Source organism: Pristiophorus japonicus, chromosome 8 (genome assembly GCF_044704955.1).
Source record: "Pristiophorus japonicus isolate sPriJap1 chromosome 8, sPriJap1.hap1, whole genome shotgun sequence".
NCBI classification, from domain to species: domain Eukaryota; kingdom Metazoa; phylum Chordata; class Chondrichthyes; family Pristiophoridae; genus Pristiophorus; species Pristiophorus japonicus.
In genome coordinates this window covers 75,166,810-75,191,247 of record NC_091984.1, presented here as the reverse complement: position 1 = coordinate 75,191,247, position 24,438 = coordinate 75,166,810, and the positions used below count along the sequence as shown (strand labels likewise).

At 44.7% G+C, this 24,438-nt stretch overlaps 1 protein-coding gene across 4 annotated transcripts in view; it reads left to right on the top strand.

Moving 5' to 3' along the window:
- Positions 1-24,438, top strand: part of hook1 (hook microtubule-tethering protein 1) — a 127,641-nt gene that overhangs the window by 29,701 nt on the left and 73,502 nt on the right. For 3 of the 4 annotated variants that reach the window (XM_070886118.1, XM_070886116.1, XM_070886117.1), the window contains exons 4-8: positions 228-278; positions 14,042-14,174; positions 14,855-14,922; positions 17,838-17,900; positions 22,167-22,250. In XM_070886118.1, the coding sequence (XP_070742219.1) occupies positions 228-278; positions 14,042-14,174; positions 14,855-14,922; positions 17,838-17,900; positions 22,167-22,250 (399 nt within the window). The remainder of the gene's footprint in view (positions 1-227; positions 279-14,041; positions 14,175-14,854; positions 14,923-17,837; positions 17,901-22,166; positions 22,251-24,438) is intronic. The other variant, XM_070886120.1, reaches the window with a different exon arrangement.

The following is a 24,438-nucleotide window of genomic DNA, read 5'->3' as shown; positions in this document are numbered from 1 at the left end:
ACATTCTAATACAATTCCAGCACTAGTATAATAGCCAATGATAAAACTACATTACGTGTATGAAGCACAGAGCTGTACTGGTTCCACAATGTAGTCGGAGTTACATCTGTCATGACCTGTGACTGTAATGTTTCTCGTATGCCATCTCCTGATGGTAGAGTTTGGGAATGTATAAATTGCTTGAGTGTACTGGACTAGAAAATCTTTGTTCACCTTATTCTGTGCAGATGAATAATTTGAAGAAGATCCTGCAGATGGTTCTCAATTATTATCATGAGGTAAGGCTTTAAGTTACTATTGTTTAGACTACTTAGTGATCTGCTGAGTAAATTTGCAGAAAAATTACATGCCTATAATTTGGGGTTTTTTGAGTATAAAGCCTTTAATTTCCTAACCGATTTTGCCTTTGCCAGTGAATTAAAGGAATGTGTGAGGAGTACATGGATGCTGTACTCACTCAGCCTGAACTGTTTGACCCAGAGCCGACCGTCAAACCCTGTATTCTATCTATCACTGACTGCTTATTTGTTGCTTCACAACATTGCCCAACTCCAATCCAATCTCATTGATATCATCACTGAAACCCTTATCTACACCTTTGTTACCTCCAGATGTCTCTATTAGACTCTTTGCCTGCTTCCTGACCATCGCCCTCTATAAACTCCAACATGCCCAGAACTCTGCCACCTGAATCCTGTGGCACACCAAGGGCTAGACTTTACATCAGTTTCTCCTCACTACCACCCATTTACCAACCATTTAACCGCTGAGATGAAGTCTAATGCCCATTTTCCCTAAAAATGGGAATGAACGTCCTTTTATCACCCATTTATCGCTAGCGTTAGTTTCGGCATAAAGTTAACACCGAGAATTCGTTAAACCGCCCGCCCATATTGAAAAAAAAAATTTATGACGTCAACAATAGTGTACCGCCCAGAATACAGTTTTTAAAGGAAACTAACGCCCAGAAACCGGCCAGAATATCGCCGAGCGTTACTTTCGGTATCTCGCCTATATATTGCCCAAAACATCGCTCGCCCAAAAAAATCGCTGAAAAAAAGCTGCATTCACCTGACCTTAACCCAGCGATACGGAAGCTATTTTGTAAATCGGAGGACTTTTCATATAAAAAGCTGCCTCAAGTTCTGGGAGTTTTGATTTAATTTGTGAGTGCTCTTAAGATGGTTTTAAAATCTGAAGAAACATCTCATCATATTGTGGACGAATTGACATTCTTTTATGAGTTTTTGGATGAAAATTTATTATTTCGGAAGAATACGTATAATAGTAATTGTAATGGAGCCTGTAATTTTTCAGCCAGTATTGATGACTACTCACATGCTGCAAACTATAGATGGGAGAAGGTATATTAAAGAGCATTATGTGCCCAAAGAGGTGGCAGACTGCTGAGGAGGAGGAGCCCTTACACCCGACGCACTTACAGGGATAAGCGGTCATACCTGAACTTGTCCGAGAACATGTGCCTTAGGAGGCTGAGCTTCCAAAAGGAGGTCATCAGTGAGATGTGCCAGCTCATTAAGGGAGATCTGCAGCCAACCAGCACCATCACTGCATGTTGAGGTCAAGGTTACTGCGGCACTTTGCTTCTATGCAACGGGCTCCTTTCAGGCCTCAGCTGGCGACATTTGCGCTATCTCTCAGCACGCCACACATTGCTGCATTTGACAGGTGACTGAAGCCCTTTACACTCGAAGGATCGACTTTATAAGCTTCCCTATGACCAGGGAAGCACAGACTGAGAGGGCTTTGGGTTTCACGAGAATAGCAAATTTCCCCAAGGTGCAGGGAGCAAATAGACTTACACACATCGCCATGCAAGTGCCTTTTCAGGATGCAGAAGTGTTTTGGAACCAAAAGGGATTCCACTCCCTGAATGTGCAACTCATTGTCGACCACAAGCAAATAATAATGGCATGTAAATGCAAAATTTCCAGGGAGCATCCATGATGCGCACATCTTGTGTGAGAGCACTGTTTCTGACCTGTTTAAGCGTCAGCCACAAGGTCACGGTTGGATGCTGGGGGATAAAGGATATGGCCTTGGCAGCTGACTGATGAACCCCCTGCGTAAGCCCCAGACAGAAGCCGAGAAGCGATACGACAAAAGCTACATAGCCACACGCAATATCGTCAAAAAGACAATTTGAGTGCTTAAGCAGCGCTTCAGATGCCTGGACCACTCAGGAGGCGAATTATAATACCACCCTGAGCAGGTAGCTCAATTCATTGTGGTGTGCTGCATGCTGCATAACTTGGCTATCAGGCAGGGACAAGAATTGCCAGATGGGGCTGCCGGTCCACCTTAGGAGAGGGGAGAGGCGGAAGAGGAGGTGGACGATGACCTCGGGGAGGACAATCAGGCTGGCGTTGAAACCATGCCCTCACCACCCTCTAGACCGCAGGAAAGGGCCGGTGGTGGTTACGCAGCTGCAAGACTGTTGCGTCAGCAGCTCATAAATGAATGCTTTGCTTGAAATAACGTTGGTGGTAGTTATGCAGCTGCAAGATTGTTGTGCCTGCAACTCATAAATGGACGGTTTGCATTGCGTTGGTGACAGTTACAGTTGATTTATGTTACGTTTCATCTTTGCCTTTCCTAGCCTGGCCTCGCCAGTGTTTTCCAAACTTTGTATATGCTTAACATTTCTGCTATCTGAAGACAATGCACAACAATGTTAAGTTAAATAAAACATTTTTAATGTTATTAATAAAATTATTTTTTAAAACAAACACAACACAACAGTACCCCCCTTGCCCACCCCCACCCCAACTGTGAAACATTTATAAATAACAAAAAATTTAAAAAACAACAACATCAACGATTTTTATAAACACGCATGCAACCCCTCCCCCACCCCAACCCAACAGTGTAAAAGTTTAAAATGTTGAAAAATGAACAACAACAGCAACATCAACATAATTTAAACAATTCACACACCCACCCACCCAACATTCAACAATTAAAAAAAAAGTTAAGAACAATAACCCACTCTCCCCTCCCTGTCTACCTGCAGCTACGCCCTCCTTTCCTTTCCTTTCCCCCGGGTCTGTACCCCACCTCTTCCCTCTCCCTACCAACTCCATGTCGTTTTGCAGGAGGGCACCTCAAGCGCTGCTTCGGTGGGAGCTGGGGGGTGACGGCAGATCCATTGATTGGCCTGTAGATGGAGAGGATGTTTCCGAGAAGCAAGAGCTTCCTCCTGACTTGCATGTGTCTCGAGCAATGTGGGTGCAGCACCTTGGGTTGCAGTGCCGTATTCTGGGACCACTGGCTACCCTCTGGCATCCGTCTTCCCAGCTATTCTCTCCAGTGCCACTGCTAACCCCGTCATCTTTTCAGCGACAATCGCGGACAGAGTGGCAACCTGGCCAGCTAACCTGCCCATTGCTTGGAGGCGCTCCCGACCAATGTCGGCACTCGTCCTGGACAAGTTCATCATGTCCACACTCAGATCCACTGCTCTAGGAGCAGTCCAACTGTGCCGAACCAACCTCTGTGGGGTCGGTGCTGGCATGGAACCTCTCTGGGTGCCCTGCTGCAAAATGCTTGGCCCCGCTATCTCCTCGGTTGAAGAGGACGTGGCCGCAGGAACACATGTTGAAAGGGCTGCAGGCTCCTCCTCCACCTTTTCACTATCCTCAGTGGAGAGGAGGACCTGCAGCAAGACGGGCGACCTCTTGCCTCCTCGCCTACAGAGACGACAACAACAGCAGGATCCTGGGGCACCTGGGGTTCCTGGAAGGCCTGTACTCTCTAGTGAGCTAGAAAATATAAATGAGGTAATTAGGAGAGAAGGGGGTGCTAGGTCACATGGGAATGCTTACGCTACACAGGCATATGCACGAGAGCACACTACTGCTATAAATATACTGACTGACATCACATATAATTAACATCATGATATACAGAATCTGCATTGCATTACAATGATATTTCATGATCCCATGATTACTTACAAAGCATTACAAAACATTACATAACATTACATCAGTCATATTATATGGAAATGAATGACATTAAATTACTTTAAATCATCCAATGGTTTATACATTATTCGCGTGGCGCTAGAATGGGTTCAGATGCTGCACGGGTGGCCGACTGGTTGTGGACACCCACCAGTGCCAACGCCAGCTCTTCCAGGTCGGTCAGGACGCTAATCTCAGCTTGGCCGCCACCCGTGTGTCGCTGCTCGGCCCTATTCTTCAAAAGTTTCTTCTGCAAAGGTGACCAGAGCATGGCATGGCATAAGATTATTGCTAGGTACTTTTGCAGATAAAACAGATAGCAGATTACTAACAGATATATTATTATTAATATTATTGCACAACACAACACGCAGACAATCCACAATTAGTCAGCCCATGCAAATCATAGTGCCACCGTAAACGTTATACGTATCGCATGTATGGTTATATCCACTGTCTGCAAATAACTTGAATAAGATCGAGGTTTAGATTAAACGATTACCAGTCGAACTACAATACATCAGATCTGCATTTAAATTAATCATTGCATCATTACAATTACAATTATAATTACAATTTATTATATAAATAAATTTAATACTTACTCTGCCTGACCCAACAAGATCATTCCAGTGCTTCCGGCACTGGTTGGGCTCCTTCACCTCATGAGCGCTAGCAGATATTACCTCTGCTATCTCGGTCCATATCCTTTGATAAACCCGGGGGGGGGGGGGGGGGGGGGCGGGGGTCCCATACCCACCTCAGGTCAATTGTGCCCACCTATTCTCGACCTCTGCCACTAAGGCAGCATTGGCCTCCTCGCTAAAGCACTTTGCGCGCCTACATCCTCCCATTTCTACCTCTTGTGCCACTCCTTCTTCCTCCTCGCTCATCCTTCTTTCAATAGATTCAATTGCATCCATTCAGATCACAAATAATTTCAATTAATTCAGAGATTGCTCAAAAATAACTAGTCTCTTTTAAAAATCCAATACGCCACAAACCACACTACCAGCTTTTCCTTCTCTCGCAATCTCTCTCTCTTTCTCTCACTCTCTCGCTCTCTCTCTCTCTCTCTGCTCTTTCACTCTCTTCTGCGTATGTGCAGATGACCACTAACCTCCTGAAACGCAGAAAAGATCATTGCTATGGACGCTGGCCTGCACAACTGAATAAATCGCTAACGCCCATTTCACATCACTACGGCTAACGCCCAACTTAAAAAGTGGAAACTAGCGAGTTTGAAAATGAACGATATTCCAGCAATCACAAAAAACAATATAAACACTAACGCTGGAAATACCGCCCACCTTTGGGTGATCTGGAGACCAATGCACAATCTTGCCCCAAGTCCCACTCACCCATCAACCCAAGCCTTGCTGACCTACACTGGCTCCTTGTCCCCCAATGCATCAAACTTAAAATTCTTATCCTCTTCTTTAAGTTCCTTTATGGCTTCTGCACGCTCTTTCATAGAAACATAGAAACATAGAAAATAGGTGCATGAGTAGGCCATTCGGCCCTTCGAGCCTGCACCACCATTCAATATGATCATAGCTGATTATGCAACTTCAGTACCCCATTCCTGCTTTCTCTCCATACCCCTTGATCCCTTTAGCCGTAAGGGCAACATCTAACTCCCTTTTGAATATATCCAACAACTGGACTCGACAACTTTCTGTGGTAGAGAATTCCACAGGTTCACAACTCACTGAGTGAAGAAGTTTCTCCTCATCTCGGTCCTAAATGGCTTACCCCTTATCCTTAGACTGTGACCCCTGGTTCTGGACTTCCCCAACATCGGGAACATTCTTCCTGCATCTAACCTGTCCAATCCCGTCAGAATTTTACATGTTTCTATGAGATCCCCTCTCGTTCTTCTAAACTCCAGTGAATATAAGCCTAGTCGTTCCAGTCATTCATCATATGTCAGTCCTGGCATCCCGGGAATCAGTCTGGTGAACCTTCGCTGCACTCCGTCAATAGCGAGAATGTCCTTCCTCAGATTAGGAGACCAAAACTGTACACAATATTCAAGGTGTGGCCTCACCAAGGCCCTGTACAACTGCTCCTATACTCTCACCCTCTCGCTATGAAGGCCAACATGCCATTTGCCTTCTTCACCGCCTGCTGTTCCTGTCTGCCAACTTTCAATGACTGATGTACCATGATACCCAGGTCTCGTTGCATCTCCCCTTTTACTAATCTGTCACCATTCAGATAATAATCTGCCTTCCAGTTTTTACCACCAAAGTGGATAACCTCACATTTATCTACATTATACCGCATCTGCCATGTATTTGCCCATTCACCTAACCTGTCCAAGTCACCCGGCAGCCTCTTAGCATCCTCCTCACAGCTAATACTGCCATCCAGCTTAGTGTCATCTGCAAACTTGGAGATATTACATTCAATTCTTTCGTCCAAATCATTAATGTATATTGTAAATAGCTGGGGTCCCAGCACTGAACCTTGCGGTATCCCATTAGTCACTGCCTGCCATTCTGAAAAGGACCAGTTTATTCCTACTCTTTGCTTCCTGTCTGCCAACCAATTCTCTATCCACATCAATACATTACCCCCAATCCCATGTGCTTTAATTTTGCACACTAATCTCTTACGTGGGACCTTGTCAAAAGCCTTTTGAAAGTCTAAATACATCACATTCACTGGCTCCCCCTTGTCCACTCTACTAGTTACATCCTCAAAAAATTCTAGATTTGTCAAGCATGATTTCCCTTTCATAAATCCATGCTGACTTGGACCGATCCTGTCACTGCTTTCGAAATGCGCTGCTATTACATCTTTAAAAATTGATTCCAACATTTTCCCCACCACCAATGTCAGGCTGACCGGTCTATAATTCCCTGTTTTCTCTCCCTCCTTTTTTAAAAAGTGGGGTTACATTAGCTACCCTCCAGTCCATAGGAACTGATCCAGAGTCCATAGAATGTTGGAAAATGACCAACAATGCATCCACTATTTCTAGGGCCACTTCCTTAAGTACTCTGGGATGCAGGCTATCAGGCCCTGGGGATTTATCGGCCTGCAATCCCATCAATTTCCCTAACACAATTTGCTGATTAATAAGGATTTCCTTCAGTTCCTCCTTCTCGCTAGACCCTCAGTCCCCTAGTATTTCCAGAAGGTTATTTGTATCTTCCTTCGTGAAGACAGAACCAAAGTATTTGTTCAATTGGTCTGCCATTTCTTTGCTCCCCATTATAAATTCGCCTGATTCTGACTGTAAGGGACCCACATTTGTCTTCACTAATCTTTTTCTCTTCACATATCTGCAGAACCTTTTGCAGTCAGTTTTTATGTTCCCTGCAAGCTTACTCTCATATTCTATTTTCCCCCTCCTAATTAAACCCTTTGTCCTCCTCTGCTGAATTCTAAATTTCTCCCAGTCCTCAGGTTTGCTGCTTTTTTTGGCCACTTTATATGCCTCTTCCTTGGATTTAACACTATCCCTAATTTCCCTTGTAAGCCACAGTTGAGCCACCTTCCCCGTTTTATTTGTACGCCAGACAGGGATGTACAATTGTTGTAGTTCATCCATGTGATCTTTAAATGTCTGCCATTGCCTATCCACCGTCAACCCTTTAAGTATTATTTGCCAGTCTATCCTAGCCAATTCACATCTCATAGCGTCAAAGTTACCTTCCTTGCAGTTCTGGACTCTAGTCTCTGAATTAACTATGTCACTCTCCATCTTGGATGCTGAATTCCCAGCCTTAGCCACCCTGGAGCCATGTCTCCGAAATCCCAATTACATCACATCTGTTAACAGCTATCTATGCAGTTAATTCATCCACCTTATTACGAATGCTCCTTGCATTGAGACTCAGCCTTCAGGCTTGTTTTTTTAACACTCTTTGTCCTTTTAGAATTATGTTGTAATGTGGCCCTTTTTGATTTTTGCCTTTGATTTTTCTGCCCTCCACTTCTAATTTTCTCCGTTATACCTTTTGCTTCTGACCCCATTTTACTTCCCTCTGTCTCCCTGCATAGGTTCCCATCTCCCTGCCCTATTAATTTAAATCCTCCCCAACAGCACCAGCAAACACTCCCCCGAGGACATTGGTTCTGGTCCTGCCCAGGTGCAGACCATCCAGGTTTGTACTGGTCCCACCTCTCCCAGAACCGGTTCCAATGTCCCAGAAATTTGAATTCCTCCCTCTTGCACTATTCCTCAAGCCACGTATTCATCCTAACTATCCTACTATTTCTACTCTGACTAGCATGTGGCACTGGTAACAATCCTGAGATTACTACCTTTTGAGGTCCTACTTTTTAATTTAACTCCAAGCTCCCTAAATTCAGCTTGTAGGACCTCATCCTGCTTTTTACCTATATCGTTGGTACCTATATGCACCACGACAACTGGCTGTTCACCCTCCCCCTCCAGAATGCCCTGCATCCACTCCGAGACTTCCTTGACCCTTGCACCAGGGAGGCAACGTACCATCCTGGAGTCTCGATTGCGGCCGCAGAAATGCCTATCTATTCCCCTTACAATAGAAGCCCCTACCACTATAGCTCTCCCACTCTTTTTCCTGCCCTCCTGTGCAGCAGAGCCACCCATGGTGCCATGAACTTCGCAGCTGCTGCCCTCCCCTGATGAGCCATCTCCCCCAACAGTACCCAAGGTGGTATATCTGTTTTGGAGGGAGATGACTGCAGGGGACCCCTGCACTACCTTCCTTCCACTGCTCTTCCTGATGGTTACCCATTCCATATCTGCCAGTGTAACCTTCAACTGTGGTGTGACCAACCCACTAAACGTGCTATTCACAACATCCTCAGCATCGTGGCCACAACGCAGTCTGTCAGGAGCTGCAGCTGGATACACTTCATGCACACATAGTAGTCAGGGACACTGGAGGTGTCCCTGATTTCCCACATAGCACAGGAGGAGCTTCATACGGGTCTGAGCTCTACTGCCATGACTTGACCCTTAAATTACTTAATTTGGCAACAATGACAAGGTTTCTTACTGCTAAGAAATAAGATAAATAAAACTACTCACCACTGAACCAGCCAATCACTTACACTCTTGGCTGTGCCATCACACTTCGATTACTTTTTACTTCTTTCTTACTTTTGACCCTGCTGCAGCTAGCTGCTCCTCCTCCGGCCGCTGCTCCCGGACTGCCACCGACCCTGGACTGCCGCTGGGCCTTCATAGGGTGCCGCTGCTCCTCCTCCGGCTGCTGCTCCCCGACTGCCGCCGACCCCGGACTGCTGCTGGACCTTTATAGGCCGCCACTGCTCCTCCTCTGGCCGCTGCTCTCCGACTGCCTTGCACTGCTTCCCATTGCCTCTAGTCTGACTCTGGCCTTGTGTGCATTCCTTCCTACCAGGGAGAGATCTCGATCACTTTGCCCCCACCCTCTGGAAATCCCATCTTACACCTCTCCATCTTTCTGTGTAATGAGACAGGAATAATAAACGACCTCTTAGTAAAAGATCCTCTCGGAATGAGTGATCACAGTATGGTTGAATTTGTAATACAGATTGAGGGTGAGGAAGTAGTGTCTCAAACAAGCGTACTATGCTTAAACAAAGGGGACTACAGTGGAATGAGGGCAGAGTTGGCTAACGTAGACTGGGAACACAGACTAAACGGTAGCCCAATTGAGGAACATTGGAGGAATTTTAAGGAGCTCTTTCATAGTGCTCAACAAAAATATATTCCAGTGAAAAAGAAGGGTGGTAAGAGAAGGGATAACCAGCCGTGAATAACCAAGGAAATAAAGGAGAGTATCAAATTAAAAACCAATGCGTATAAGGTGGCCAAGGTTAGTGGGAAACTAGAAGATTGGGAAAATTTTAAACGACAGCAAAGAATGACGAAGAAAGCAATAAAGAAAGGGAAGATAGATTACGAAAGTAAACTTGCGCAAAACATAAAAACAGATAGTAAAAGCTTTTACCGATATATAAAACGGAAAAGAGTGACGAAAGTAAATGTTGGTCCCTTAGAAGATGAGAAGGGGGATTTAATAATGGGAAATGTGGAAATGGCTGAGACCTTAAACAATTATTTTGCTTCGGTCTTCACAGTGGAAGACACAAAAACCATGCCAAAAATTGCTGGTCAGGGGAATGTGGGAAGGGAGGACCTTGAGACAATCACTATCACTAGGGAGGTAGTGCTGGACAGGCTAATGGGACTCAAGGTAGACAAGTCCCCTGGTCCTGATGAAATGCATCCCAGGGAATTAAAAGAGATGGCGGAAGTTATAGCAGATGCATTCGTTATAATCTACCAAAATTCTCTGGACTCTGGGGAGGTATCAGTGGATTGGAAAGCAGCTAATGTAACGCCTCTGTTTAAAAAAGGGGGCAGACAAAAGGCAGGTAACTATCAGTCGGTTAGTTTAACATCTGTAGTGGGGGAAATGCTTGAAGCTATCATTAAGCAAGAAATAGCGGGGCATCCAGATAAGATTAGTACAATCAAGCAGATGCAACATGGATTCATGAAGGGGAAATCATGTTTAACTAATTTACTGGAATTCTTTGAGGATATAACGAGCATGGTGGATAGAGGTGTACCGATGGATGTGATGTATTTGGATTTCCAAAAGGCATTCGATAAGGTGCCAAACAAAAGGTTACTGCAGAAGATAAAAGTACGTGGAGTCAGAGGAAATGTATTAGCATGGATAGAGAATTGGCTGGCGAACAGAAAGCAGAGATATATATATTCCAGTGAAAAAGAAGGGTGGTAAGAGAAGGGATAACCAGCCGTGAATAACCAAGGAAATAAAGGAGAGTATCAAAAGCAGGGATAAATGGGTCCTTTTCAGGTTGGCAATTGGTAGTTAGTGGTGTGCCACAGGGATCGGTGCTGGGACACAACTGTTTACAATATACATAGATGACCTGGAAGAGGGGACAGAGTGTAGTGGAACAAAATTTGCAGATGACACAAAGATTAGTGGGAAAGCGGGTTGTGTAGAGGACACAGAGAGGCTGCAAAGAGATTTAGGTAGGTTAAGCGAATGGGCTAAGGTTTGGCAGATGGAATACAATGTCGGAAAATGTGAGGTCATCCACCTTGGAAAAAAAACAGTAAAAGGGAATATTATTTGAATGGGGAGAAATTACAACATGCTGCGGTACAGAGGGACCTGCGGGTCCTTGTGCATGAATCCCAAAAAGTTAGTTTGCAGGTACAGCAGGTAATCAGGAAGGCATATGGAATGTTGGCCTTCATTGCGAGAGGGATGGAATACAAAAGCAGGGAGGTCCTGCTGCAACTGTACAGGATATTGGTGAGACCGCACCTGGAGTACTGCGTGCATTTTGGTCACCTTACTTAAGGAAGGATATACTAGCCTTGGAGGGGGTACAGAGACGATTCACGAGGCTGATTCCAGAGATGAGGGGGTTACCTTATGATGATAGATTGAGTAGACTGGGTCTTTACTCATTGGAGTTCAGAAGGATGAGGGGTGATCTTTTAGAAACATTTAAAATAATGAAAGGGATAGACAAGATCGAGGCAGAGAGGTTGTTTCCACTGGTCGGGGAGATTAGAACTAGGGGGCACAGCCTCAAAATACGGGGGAGCCAATTTAAAACCGAGTTGAGAAGGAATTTCTTCTCCCAGAGGGTTGTGAATCTGTGGAATTCTCTGCCCAAGGAAGCAGTTGAGGCGAGCTCATTGAATGTATTCAAATCACAGATAGATAGATTTTTAACCAATAAGGGAATTAAGGGTTATGGGGAGCGGGCGGGTAAGTGGAGCTGAGTCCACGGCCAGATCAGCCATGATCTTGTTGAATGGCGGAGCAGGCTTGAGGGGCTAGATGGCCTACTCCTGTTCCTAATTCTTATGTTCTTATGTTCTTTCTATCTCTCTCGCTCTGCCTTCCGAAGGCCGCTGATAACTTTTTATTGTCCACGTCTCCTATCTCTTCCCTAAGTCCCAGCGTCCATCTCTTTTCTTGACTTGTCTGCAGCCTTTAACACAGCTGACCACTATCCTTCTCCAATGTCTCTCCACTGTCATCCAGCTGGGTGGGACTGCACTCGCCTGGTTCCATTCTTATCTATCTAATCGTAGCCAGAGAATCACCTGCAATGGCTTCACTTCCTGCCCCCACATCGTTGCCTCTGGTGTCCTCCAAGGATCTATCCTTGACCCCCTCCTATTTCTCATCTACATGTTGTCTCTTGATGACATCATCCGAAAACACAGCGCTAGGTTCCACATATGCGCTGATGACACCCAGCTCTACCTCACTACCACTTCTCTTGACCCCTCCACAGTCTCCAAATTGTCAGGCTGCTTGCCCGCCATCCAATTCCGGATGAGCAGAAATGTTCTCCAATTGAATATTGGGAAGACTGAAGCCATTGTTTTTGTTCTCTGCCACAAACTCCGTTCCCTTGCCACTGACTCCAACTTCTGTCTGAGGCTGAACTACACTGTTCGCAACCTTGGTGTTATATTTGACCCTGAAATGAGCTTTCGACCACATATCCGCAACATAGTTAAGACTGCCTATTTCCATCTCCATAACATTGCCCATCTCTGCCCTTACCTCAGCTCATCTGCTGCTTAAGCCCTCATCCATGCCTTTTTACTTCTAGACCTGACCATTCCAATGCATTCCAGGCTGGCCTCCCACATTCTATCCTATGTAAACCAGAGGTGATCCAAAATTCAGCTGCTTGAGTCTTAACTTGCACCAAGTCCCGCTCACCCATCACCCCTGTGCTCACTGACCTACATTGGCTCCCGGTTAAGCAACACTTCAATTTCAAAATTTTCATCCTTGTTTTCAAATCCCTCCATGAGCTCACTCCTCCCTATTTTTGTAATCTCCTTCAGCCCCACAATCTCCCGATATGTCTGCGCTCCCCTAATTCTGTCCTCTTAAGCATCCCTCATTATAATCACTCAACCATTGCTGGCCATGCCTTCTGTTGCCTCGGCCCTAAGTTCTGGAATTCCCTGCCTCTCTCCGCAGATGCTACCTGACCTGTTGAGTACGTCCAGCATTTTCTGTTTTTATTTCAGATTTCCAGCATCCATAGTATTTTGCTTTTGTTGTAGTAGTAAAATAAACTTTAAAACCTACCTCTTTGACCAAGCTTTTGGTCACCTGCCCTAACTTTTCCTATGTGGTTCGGTGTCAAACTTTTTGTCTCATAGTACTCCTGTGAAAGGGCCTTGGACATTTCACTACGTTAAAGGCGCTATATAAATACAAGCTGTTGTTGTTATTTTCATACTTTTTGAAGTGTGTTGAGACATTTTTTCTATATTAAAAGTACAATAGTAATGTGCGTCCTATTAAAAATGCATATTTATATTGAAGAATGCAGGAGATTTGCCTTTCTAAACAAGCACTGCTCATTCTGGCTTTCACTCTGTTGTATTAATTAAGAGAATTAGGAACACTATTGGGAGATCGGGTTATCTCAGCCTCCTATGAATTCCTAAGAAGGGCTTATGTTCAAAGAAAGTTAACTTTGGGGATGAATAAACAAATTCTCCTACAAGCCAAGTTTACTTTTTTGTATTCAACGTTATTACTTTTTCCCCTCCTTTCCTGAAGGCATTAGCATTGTGTGGCTCTGTGGGTGTTGGCATCCCTTCAGTACCTCAGCAAAGTTGCTATTCTTCATATGTAAGCCTAAACAGTGACTGTCACTGTTTATTCAACAGTGGGAGGCATCACATCTGAGTCTGATCCTGTCGTCCAGATGCCCATATATGTAAGATTTCCAGTTAGTCGCTGGTTGTCACTCAATTTTCATTAGCTTAAAAGTAATGAAGCCATTTTTAGTACTCTACTGCCACACTACCTGTGGCACAGACAAGAGATAAACCTGCATTTTCATGATCTGAATGGCTCAGTTATGGACTGGGTGGCATGATTGCAAGTGGAGCCAACAGAGGTACCTCTGCTATTCAAGGGTGATGGTTGTCCAGGAAACAATTCATGTCTAGCTGCCAATTATTTATTTTAGTTGGTTAAAAAATGTCCTATCTAACCGCTGAACTATTAGTAATTGACACCCGTTCACAGGTACTCGGCCAACAAATCGCAGACTTTCTCCACCCGGATTTGAATCTGATTGTCGAGGACATGAATGTAGTGGAACTAGGCAGATTGCTCCAATTGATTTTGGGGTGTGCAGTAAACTGTGAGAGGAAGCAGGGTATGTACTGAGTCTCAATAATTTGTGATTTTGCCCTGTTAAAATGAGAGTGTAAGAATAAAAGTATTAAAATTAAAAAAAAGGTTTACTGCATTTCTTTATAGCTGATCTAGATAGATTTTGACAGGTTTAAGTTACCAAATTGCTTCATTTTTGTTTTCTTTTTCTTCTCTACATTGTCTGAAGGCACTGATTCATGCTGAGGTAAGGATTGACTGGTGTAACCAGCCATCCTGTATTTCATCCAAATCTTCACGTGCAAGTCGAGACAGAGTTTTGGTAGGGTGGGAGCATTACATATGAGCTCAATCCTGTCCTTTTTGCAACATCCACACAGACATGCATGTTTCCCACAGGAGTCTTTGAATAGTGGATTTTAACACCCCTCCCTAGCCCAGGGGAGCTTAGCACAAGTGTAGCAGTCTTACTGCCACATCAGCTGACAACCATGAACTCGGCACAGACTTGGAATTGAAGCGGGGATCCTTCCTGATCTTCACAGCCACTGAGGGAGCTTAAAAATTGTTCTGTTCAACATATATTCATAATACAGATGGATTGTTATAAAATGTTCTGCGAGTTGACTGATGTTTATGAAAAATTAAGACGATGTGTAAGTTTTTGACTTTAGTAACTAAAAACATTGAACATTTTTTTGGTTTTATTTTTGTTTGTTGCAGAGCACATTCAGAATATCATGATGCTGGAAGAATCTGTACAGCATAATGTTATGACTGCCATTCAAGAAGTAAGGGAACACAAATCAAAGCCGTATCTCAATTCCAATACAGACATTGTCTGCTGAACACAGTAAGGAGGACAAAAATAGAATGACGAAATCCAACTGCTTCACTAATGTCCTTTAGGAATGTAGACCTGCTGTCCTTACCTGATCTGGCCTATATGTGACTCCAGTCCCACACCAACATGGTTGATTCTTAACTGCCATCTGAAGTGGCCCAGCAAGCTACTCAATTGTCAGGGCAACTAGGGATAAAGAAAGACTTGCATTTATATAGCTCCTTTCACGACCACCGGACGTCTCAAAGCGCTTTACAGCCATGAAGTACTTTTGGAGTGTAGTCACTGTGGCTGTCCTTGCCAGCGACACCTATAGTCCAAGAATGAATAATAGTGAAAAAAAACCTGTTTTAATATATTGTACTACAAGGGTGTTATTTTTTAATATATTATAGGAATACTTTATTACTGACAAACTTGAAGTAATGTATAGGCGAGCATTTAGTTTAGTAATTAAGAAAATGAAAGAGCATACAAGTAAGATTCAACAAAACACTTTCAACTGTCTTCAACATTACACCACTATATGGTTAAAAAGGTAAACTTGGAATGCAGAAAAGTTAATATTTGGGAGATGCTAGGATTGGTGTTGGTGATCAGTAAGAATAATATAGCTTGCAAACCTCTGGTGGGTGATTTATTTGAAAGATTGACATACATTAAGAAAAGTCACCAAAATGAATGATTGTCATTTTAACCAAGTGACATTTTTGAAGGGTGTGAATGGGCTTGTTCCACAATAAACTAGAAATTATGGGCCCAAGTTTGCCCCCAGGGTTAGAACGGCGTATCTCCGTGTGGTGTGCCGACTTTTTAGAACTGAAACGGCGCCTGTTATTTACCTTGGTATTCTCTCCTCCGTCTGGTCGATCCAGGCCCTTGGCGCAGTGCAGCAGAACGCGTGGAGGGTGGAGCCAGGTCCCGGCGCTGAAAATAGTTCCTGGACGTCTGCACATGCGCGGTAGAGTGTGCGCACATGTGCAGTAGCTCCAGGCCCCCGAGGCTGTATGGGAGGGGCCCGAAGCACGCTGTACCTAGCCCTGGACGAATGGGCTCCAGATCAGATTTGGGCCTCCTTCCCTCCCTCCCGTTTAGCTCCCGCTCCTCCTCCCTCCCTCCCTCCCATTTAGCTCCCGCTCCCCACCCACCCCCCCCCTCCACTTCAGCAGCGGCAGGGCCCAGCCCGGTTTCTACGACCTCGGTGGGGCCCGCCCGCCCCATCCGAAGTCTTCGGCGCGGCCTCTTCAGCCTCCTTCTCCCCCCCCCGCCTTTCCCCCCCTCCTCTTCCCCCTCCCTCCCCCTCCCTCCCCTCCCTCCCCCTCCTCTCCCCCTCCCTCCCTTCTCCCTACCCCCTCCCTCTCTCCTCTCTCCCCCATCCCTCCCTCCTCCCTCTCACCCCCCCTCTCCCTCCCTCCCTCCCTCCGCCCTCTTCCCCTCCTCATCCTCTCCCCCTCTCCTCTCCCCCCTCCGCTCCACCCTCCCCCTCCCCTTCCTCCCCCTCGCTGTCAGAAGCACAGAGAGACACTGATAGAGAGACACTGACAAAGAGAGGGACACTGGGGGGGGGGGGAGGGGGGGAGGCCATCCCAGCATGCTGTTGGTGGGCTCCCAGTGCTGCAGTCTGTGAGTAGAAACGTAATTTTTTATTTATTGATTTTTTTATTTTTTTATTTTTTATTTTTTTTAATATTTTTTGATTTTATTGGTTGATTTATTGATTTATTTATCATTTATTATTGATGATGGCTTTTTATTTGTAAAAGTGAAGTGTTTAATGTTTGTAAACCCCCATTCTCCCCCCCCCCCCCATCTCTCGTTCGCTACGCTTGATTTATAAGTGTAGGCAAGGTTTTTCTGAGCGTACAAAAATCTACACTTACTCCATTCTAAGTTAGTTTGGAGTAAGTTTTCGCTGCTTAAACTTGCAAAACAGGCGTAAGTGGCTAAACACGCCCCCTTTTGGAAAAAAAAATCTGTTCTACAATGAAACTATTCTAACTCACTAGAATTGGAGCAAACTAAATGCTGAGAATTACCATTTCTAAGATGCTCCATTCTAAACTAGTTGCTCCAACAAAATAGGAGCAACTCAGGCCGAAACTTGAGCCCAATAGATCAACGATGAATCATGTAACCCAAAAAAGAGAATTGAATTTTATCCATCTTCAATTAAAATTATTCTTTAGCAGGAACAGATGCAGGCTCTTAAACCGGATTTGTACTGTACAATATGAATGAACTGAGTAACTCCAGTATCTGTGGGGAGAAAGCACATTTTTAGTAAGTTGTTTTGGATTTTCATAAAAGTAACAAACTGGCTTCAATTTCTGCCTTATTGGAGATAAGTGGTTGGATGTTCCTTTCGGCGTGATGACCGGCAAATATTGGCAGGGCAGGGCTGCTGCCTGTTCAAATGATCTGATTTTGACCCTGGTGAATTTTAAGCTTAATTTTAAATATTTTCAGCATGATCCCAGTGGTGTAACTGCCTCCAATTGGGAGCTTGTCTCTGGGGGTATGGGAGGAGGATAGGAAATGGTGGCTGCTGCCACAGGACTTCAATAACTACTGCATCTGAAAGAATCTGAAAGAATCAGACAGCATCCACAAATAGAAATACTGCGCTGCTTCCAAGCTTCTTTGGAAATTCCTACAGTCTCAGCTGCCCGCTGTGGCGTATTCAAATTCACTTCTGCATTTTGATGTCCCTGACAACACTGAACACCTCTTTATATACAGGTGTTCCTTACATCCAGTATTACTGAGGTTGCAATGGTTTATGGTGCTGGAGGTGGCGGGAGGTGGGGTCAAAACGAAGGGAGGGAAAAAAATATGAATTAATTGGTGAATTTTACATTGTAGCTCATGAGTAAAGAACTGGCAGGAACATTTGCCGCTGAAGCTTCCGGAGACTTGGATCTACAGGTAACGAGTAAATCTAGCGTTGCTTTAAGTTTGTTTATTTTTTGATTTTCAAATCCAGAATAAAATGTTTTACCAAACTTGATTCTAATCTGAGTTTCAGCTATTCTCTTAAAGCCCCTTCTATAGTATATCTTTAATATAAAAGTATGGCATAGTCATAATCTTTGCTCACCACATGCAAATAAGATTCCTAGAACAGTTTAAGCTTTTGTCAAGAGGTCCATGTTTATTTTTAATATTTTAAATTAAATATTCAGATTGAGTATTTTAATGCAGAATTGCAGTTGGTTGAGCAAAAGATATTCAACATATAAGTCGCCTCACAAACATTAGTCAAAATAGCCAACTTGCATTCCTATAGCATCTTCAAGTAAAGAAAGACTTGAAAAATTTAGATTTATTTAGCACCTTTCACAACCACCAGATGTCTCGAAGCGCTTTACAGCCAGTGAAATACCTTTGGAGTGTAGTCACTGTTGTAATGTGGGTGAAGAAGTACTTCTGACGCGGGTCGGGTTAGCTGCCGAATGGTAGTCAGTTAAATCTAACCCTGTAAATCCTCAGCGTTCACCAAGTGTTGACCAGCCAAGGCACCTACTGGTTTAGCCGTTTTCAAACCAAGTCCTCTCAGACGGGCAAATGAACCGATGCAGCAGGTAAGGGAATCTAACAAGTTGCCCCTACTGGATTGCGAAATGGAAACTGAACTGTAAGCTGAAACTTGTGGAAAAACTGATGGGGAACCAGTGGATAAAAAAAACGTTTGACGTAAAAGTTTACAAAACAGAAAGGCTAAAAAAAAGTGCCACACTTTCAACTGAGTGTCTGAACACACGGAGGAGGTTTGCACAATGCTGCGTGTCAGCAAAGCCAATTTTGCAGTCAAATTTTGCAAGGATAAATTCTAAAATTTAAAATGCCCCCCAAAAATTAACAGGAAATGAATCCCTAAAAATAAGGAATGGGTTAAATCTGTCACCTCCACTTGAGCAACACTGAATTCAAACTCCACCGATCTATACTAATCAATGTCCTCCCATATTCCCGCTAAGCTGTGCGGCCGCACAGTCATCCGTAAGGTCCCGTGCAGGCTCACTGGCTTTTAAATTGTAGATACTACGCAGGCGCAAAGATTTGAATGCACCGCGCAACGAGGGAGGCAGGCCGCACGGCTTATGGGAGACAATGATGTCCTGTGATGTTGGAAATGGAGAGTCAAAACCAAGTGTGGTTTCAGGTGAAGCGGGGTTAAGAGTCACGGGGAATAACTAGACCAGGGGCACGCAGATGTCATTCAGTCCCCATTTTAAAGGCGCGCATTCTGTCCTTGATATTTCCCGTATAAATTCCTCTGCCCAAAGGAATAACAATCCGGTCCCAATTTGTGGCGTGAACACCACAAGCTGCCTTGCAATTCAGTTGGAGAATTAATTGGATAAATTGAAATGTAAATGGCGATGAGCCTGACTTGGGAGTATTCGCCCTGGTTTCAGGAAGACTCCACTTGCCATCTTTACCACAGCTGCGCAAAGCAGATGCACCTCAAACACTATGTCATTATACAACATGTGAAGACAAAACGGACCCAACACAACTTGTGGCTAACCTAGGAGGCTGACCTATTTGCTGGTGGGTTTATTTGCCTATGGTGCAGCTAACATCTCGTTAGCTTAGTGAGGGGGCTCAACAAGTTGTGGCGGAGGTGCGGCGAGAGATCGTGGTGGAGGTGTGGCGAATGTGAGTGTGGTATCAAGAAGAGGCAAGGGCCCAGGAGCAGCATGAGCCAGCCCACACTGCGATATGTGTGCACACTAGGTCCGTGCAGCAGAGCAAGTCTCCAGTCATCCTGGTTCAACCCTTGCCACTGGATAAAGGCCGAGCTCTGTCAAGCCCGTGTGGTGGCTGATGTGCAATGGTCATCACATGTTAAAAAAATCCACGCACAGGCATCTTCCACCCAATTCAATTGGAGTTCAGGACTGGAATATCAGGGCCTCCATTGAAACATCTGTGAACCTATGTGGAAGCAAGTCATCCTCATTTGAGGGACCGCCTATTATGATGATGTAATGTGGGAAACAGAAAAAGAAACAGTAAAGAGAAAACATCTTGGAGAACTTTACATGGCAGAAAAAAGCAGACAGCAAGGAGGGAATAAAACAATTTGGGGAGGGTAGGCATAGTCAGAGAGACTAGGAGGCTTTTTAAGAGGAAAGGGATGTAGTAACTAGGTGATCACTCCAGGGGACAGGGTTAAAAAAATGTCCACTGATGACAGAGTGGAGGATGCAGGGAACAAGGAGTAATCCACTGTGGGAGGGACAGATACTCTGCACAGGGACCATACAGCTTCAGATTGTTGAAATAGGGTGGGATGAGGTCATTGAGAAGTTTGAAAACAAGGGATTTGGTCTTAAAACCAATTCTTTGGGGTAGCTGCCTTTAAATGGTGACACTGCTGCTTGCTTTACTGCCCTCTCCAATTAGCGAGCTGTCAATAAACAGTGTGAAGCACTGCGTTACAAGCACCAATTTGGCTTGTGTCTTTTGCGATATCATTGGGTGGTCATATTGACCACTCCATCCATTTTGCACCTGTTTGTGGTGCAAGTTGAATTTCTCCACCAATGTGTTCCAGGACTTTGGAGAGAAAGAGAATGTTGGAGATAATGCTAGTTAGCGAGGATTTAGGAATGCTTTGTTTTAGAGAAGGAGGGTGATATTCAAGGAAGTGGAGATGATGTCTGAAGTTAAATTGATAATCATGGAGGAGGCAGTGAAGGTGAGCTGGTAGTAACTGGGAGGCAGCAATTGTTGTGGTTCATGAATTTGATATGGAGAAGAAGCAGTAGACTATTGGGTGGGCTGGCTTGATTGGGGAGAGGGCTATGTAGTAGTGCGGGGTGGAGGAAGCATTAGTGGAGGTAGAGGCAGCCCAGTGGATTGACTCAATTTTGAACACAGAAATGCATGAGCATCTTGCCTTTAGTATCTGATGTGATGATAGAGGCTATGGGATGGGATAGGGGGGAGGGCGGGGGGGTCGGCTTCCAGCGCGATGTTCCTTAAACTAGCGCAACAGATCGACAAAACTTGATTTGCGCTGGACATAACTTGCGCTTAAAATTCCATGATCTTTTGAGCTGATTTGGCGGATTTCGGGAAAATTGTATCGAAAAAAGTAATGCAACCGAGCAGAAACTCCAGGCAATTGATTTGAATATATTGTGAAAATAAATCTTCCTGAAAGTTAAGAAATAAATGTCTGAAAATAATATCATAGTTGAACATATTTTGCCAGTGAAATCCTAATACTTGTGAATGTCTAGTCTCTCTTATTGGGCCCAAGTTTCCACAAGAAAAAAAACGGGCGCCTAAAAAAAAATTCTCGAGCGTTCTGCAGCTCCTTGTCTGCCTGGCGCGGCGTGCAGGGAGGGCGGAGCCTACACTCGTGCCGATTTTGTAAGTGGGAGGGGGTGGGTACTATTTAAATTAGTTGTTTTCCCTGCCGGCAACGCTGCGCGTGTGCGTTGGAGTGTTCGCGCACGCGCAGTGTGAAAAAAACATTGCCTGCACCTCCCTCCCTCCCCCCACCTCTCCCTCCCCCTCCCCCTCCCCCTCCCCCGTTCGCGGGAACATCGCTGAGCTGACTAAGGCTTCCACCTCAAGTGGAAAGCTGTTTGCTGCCTCGTTACTGCCTGTCCCTCCCTCCCCCCCATTCGCGGGAACATCGCTGAGCTGCCTGAAGCACTTTCACACAGGTAGGAAGATGGTTTATTTAATCTTTTCTTTGCTTATAAATGTTTATTCAGGTTGGATTTATTTGTATAATATTTGTAGAAGTATAAATAAGGATTTATTGTCGAATTTAATGAGTTCCCTTCCCCCCCCCACTCCCCCTCACCTCGTTCTGGACGCCTAATTTGTAACCTGCGTCTGATTTTTTAATGTGTAGAACAGGTTTTTTCAGTTCTACAAAAATCTTCACTGGCTCCATTCTACTTTAGTTTGGAGTACATTTTCACTGTGGAAACTTTCAAATCAGGCATCAGTGGCCGGACACGCCCCCTTTTGAAGAAAAAATTCTGTTCTAAAGTAGAACTGTTCTACCTGACTAGAACTGCAGAAAAAAAAATGTGGAGAATTGCGATTTCTAAAATAGTCCGTTCTCCACCAGTTGCTCCTAAAAATCAGGTGCGAATCATGTGGAAACTTGGGCCCATTGCTTCTAAAAATGTAAAATTTATTTGAAGTTTTTCTTTTTAGCTTAAAAAAGCCCTGGAAGACCTCAGTGAGGCCTTGGTAACGACAGAGGAATTGACTCAGCGTTGTCAGGAATTGGATGTTCAGGTTAGTGTACAAAAACCTGCAATGTGATGTGCACTTGAGGAACGGCCCCCTACCAATAAAGAAAGGCTTGGATTTATATAGCGCCTTTCACAACCACCGGACGTCTTAAAGTGCTTTACAGCCAATGAAGTACTTTTGGAGTGTAGTCACTGTTGCAATATAGAAAATGTGGCAGCCAATTTGCGCAGAAGCAAGCTCCCACAAACAGCAATATGATAATAACCAGATAATCTGTTTATTTGTTGTGTGCCATAGGATCTTTTACGTCCACTTGAGAGAGCCGACGGGGTCTCGGTTTAACGTCGCATCGGTTTAACATCGAGTTCAACAATTTCAAACCATAACCCCTGCCCCAATTTTGTTTTCCTCTTTTTTTTCTGTTTTTTTCTCTCTCTCCCACGACAGCTGTTGATGATTCTGCCATCTCCATTTACACCCTATCTCGGCTCATCTTTTGTTTCTTAACTTGTCCCATTACCATCTCCTTTTGCCTTGCACCATCATCACTTTTGTCTCAATCTCTCCTGCCTTCCACCCGATCTCAGACCTTCCCTTTTGTTCTTTCCTCCCCTCCCCTTTCCCTGCCCCTCCACTTGCTTAAGAACCCGTTACATCTCTAACTTTTTCCAATTCTGATGCAGGGTCATCGACTCTGTTTCTCTCTTCACAGATGCTGCCTGCCCTGCTGAGTATTGCCAGCATTTTCTGTTTTTATTTAGTCAGAGTTGATATTTGTGTATCTGCTCATTTGCTGAGGCAAATTAATTGTGTTTATGTATCTTGAGATTTTTGCAGTCCTATTTGAAGCTCCTTTTATATTGCACTTTATTCAAATCCAGCTAAATGCTTATCCCAAAAAATAACTTGCCTTTATATACATATTGAAATGTGTTGTGAAGTGTAGCTGCTGTCTTGGTTATAATTACTCCCTCAATTCAGAATGAAATAAAAACACAGTATGGAATTATAACTGATGTTTTTTGTCTAGCTCCTGCTCTGGTTTAGAGCAGAAGTTGGATGGCTGAGGTACAGAAATTTGGTGGAAGTTATTTCTGGAAGATTCCCGCTTGTTTAAGACCCAGTTTGATCTTTGGGGTGAGTTTGGGCTGGATGTCTGAAGCTCCTGCCCAAAGCAGGCACTAGATTCATTAGCATATGTGGAATGGTGCAAGGAGGGCACTGCACCATTTTCTGGCCCACGGGTACGCTAGACACGAAGGCCAGGAAATTTGACAAGAGAAGCATGCCAATTTGGTGCTGTCTGCTCATTCAAATAATTGTAGCGCACAACCCAGCGACTATCTTGCTGCTGACAGGCTGTGGCTCAGCAGGAGGCCTATCTTAGCATCCCTGGAGCGAGGCTTCCTTTCCTTAAAGCTAGGCTGTTCATTTTTAAGGCAGTCTCTAGCCCTTAAAGCCGAACTGCCTTCTGAAAAATAATAAAAATAATTCACACTGAGGCAGTCTGCCGCGTTGACAGCTGAACTGCCTTCTGCAAAAAAATTAAAAATCATTCAAAACCAGGCAGTCCGCAGGTCATAAAGCAGAACTGCCTTCTACACACAAAAATGTTAAAGGAGCTTTAGCACTAACACAAATGGGGCAGGGAAAGGGCACCCAGGTCTTGGACGCAGCACTCGAGCTTTGTGCAGGGGTCAACAGTGGAAGAGAGGTCCTCTACTCACAGGGGGCCAGGAAGCCCTCCAAAAAGAAGGATGTGGGACCAGATTACTGAGGCAGTCACTGCCAGAAGTGTCGCCTACAAGACCTGGCTCCAGTGCCCAAAGAAGTGTCATGACCTTAGACGAGTGACCATGGTCAGTGAATGCAGCTTCAAAAGCCATCTCCTACCAACTACAGCAGTAGCCTCACACACTCATCAATACACGACCCCCCCGCCACCCCGCCCCCCCCATCACTCACCTACCAATACTCCGTACCAAATTCGAGGCACACCTAACATTCCGAGCTTCACTTCACCCCTTTGGAGAAGATGGTACTGGCCATTCTTGGCCAGGGCATGGCTGAGCCCTTGGCCAGCGGCGGGGCTGAAAAAATACACTTCCCCCTTGTCCCACAATCTCTACTGATGTACGTGGTGTAAGCATGCATCTCTTTCCTGCCATCCCCTCAACACAACCCAACCCTTGTACCATCATTTCAGACACCCAAGAAATCCAACCTGCCC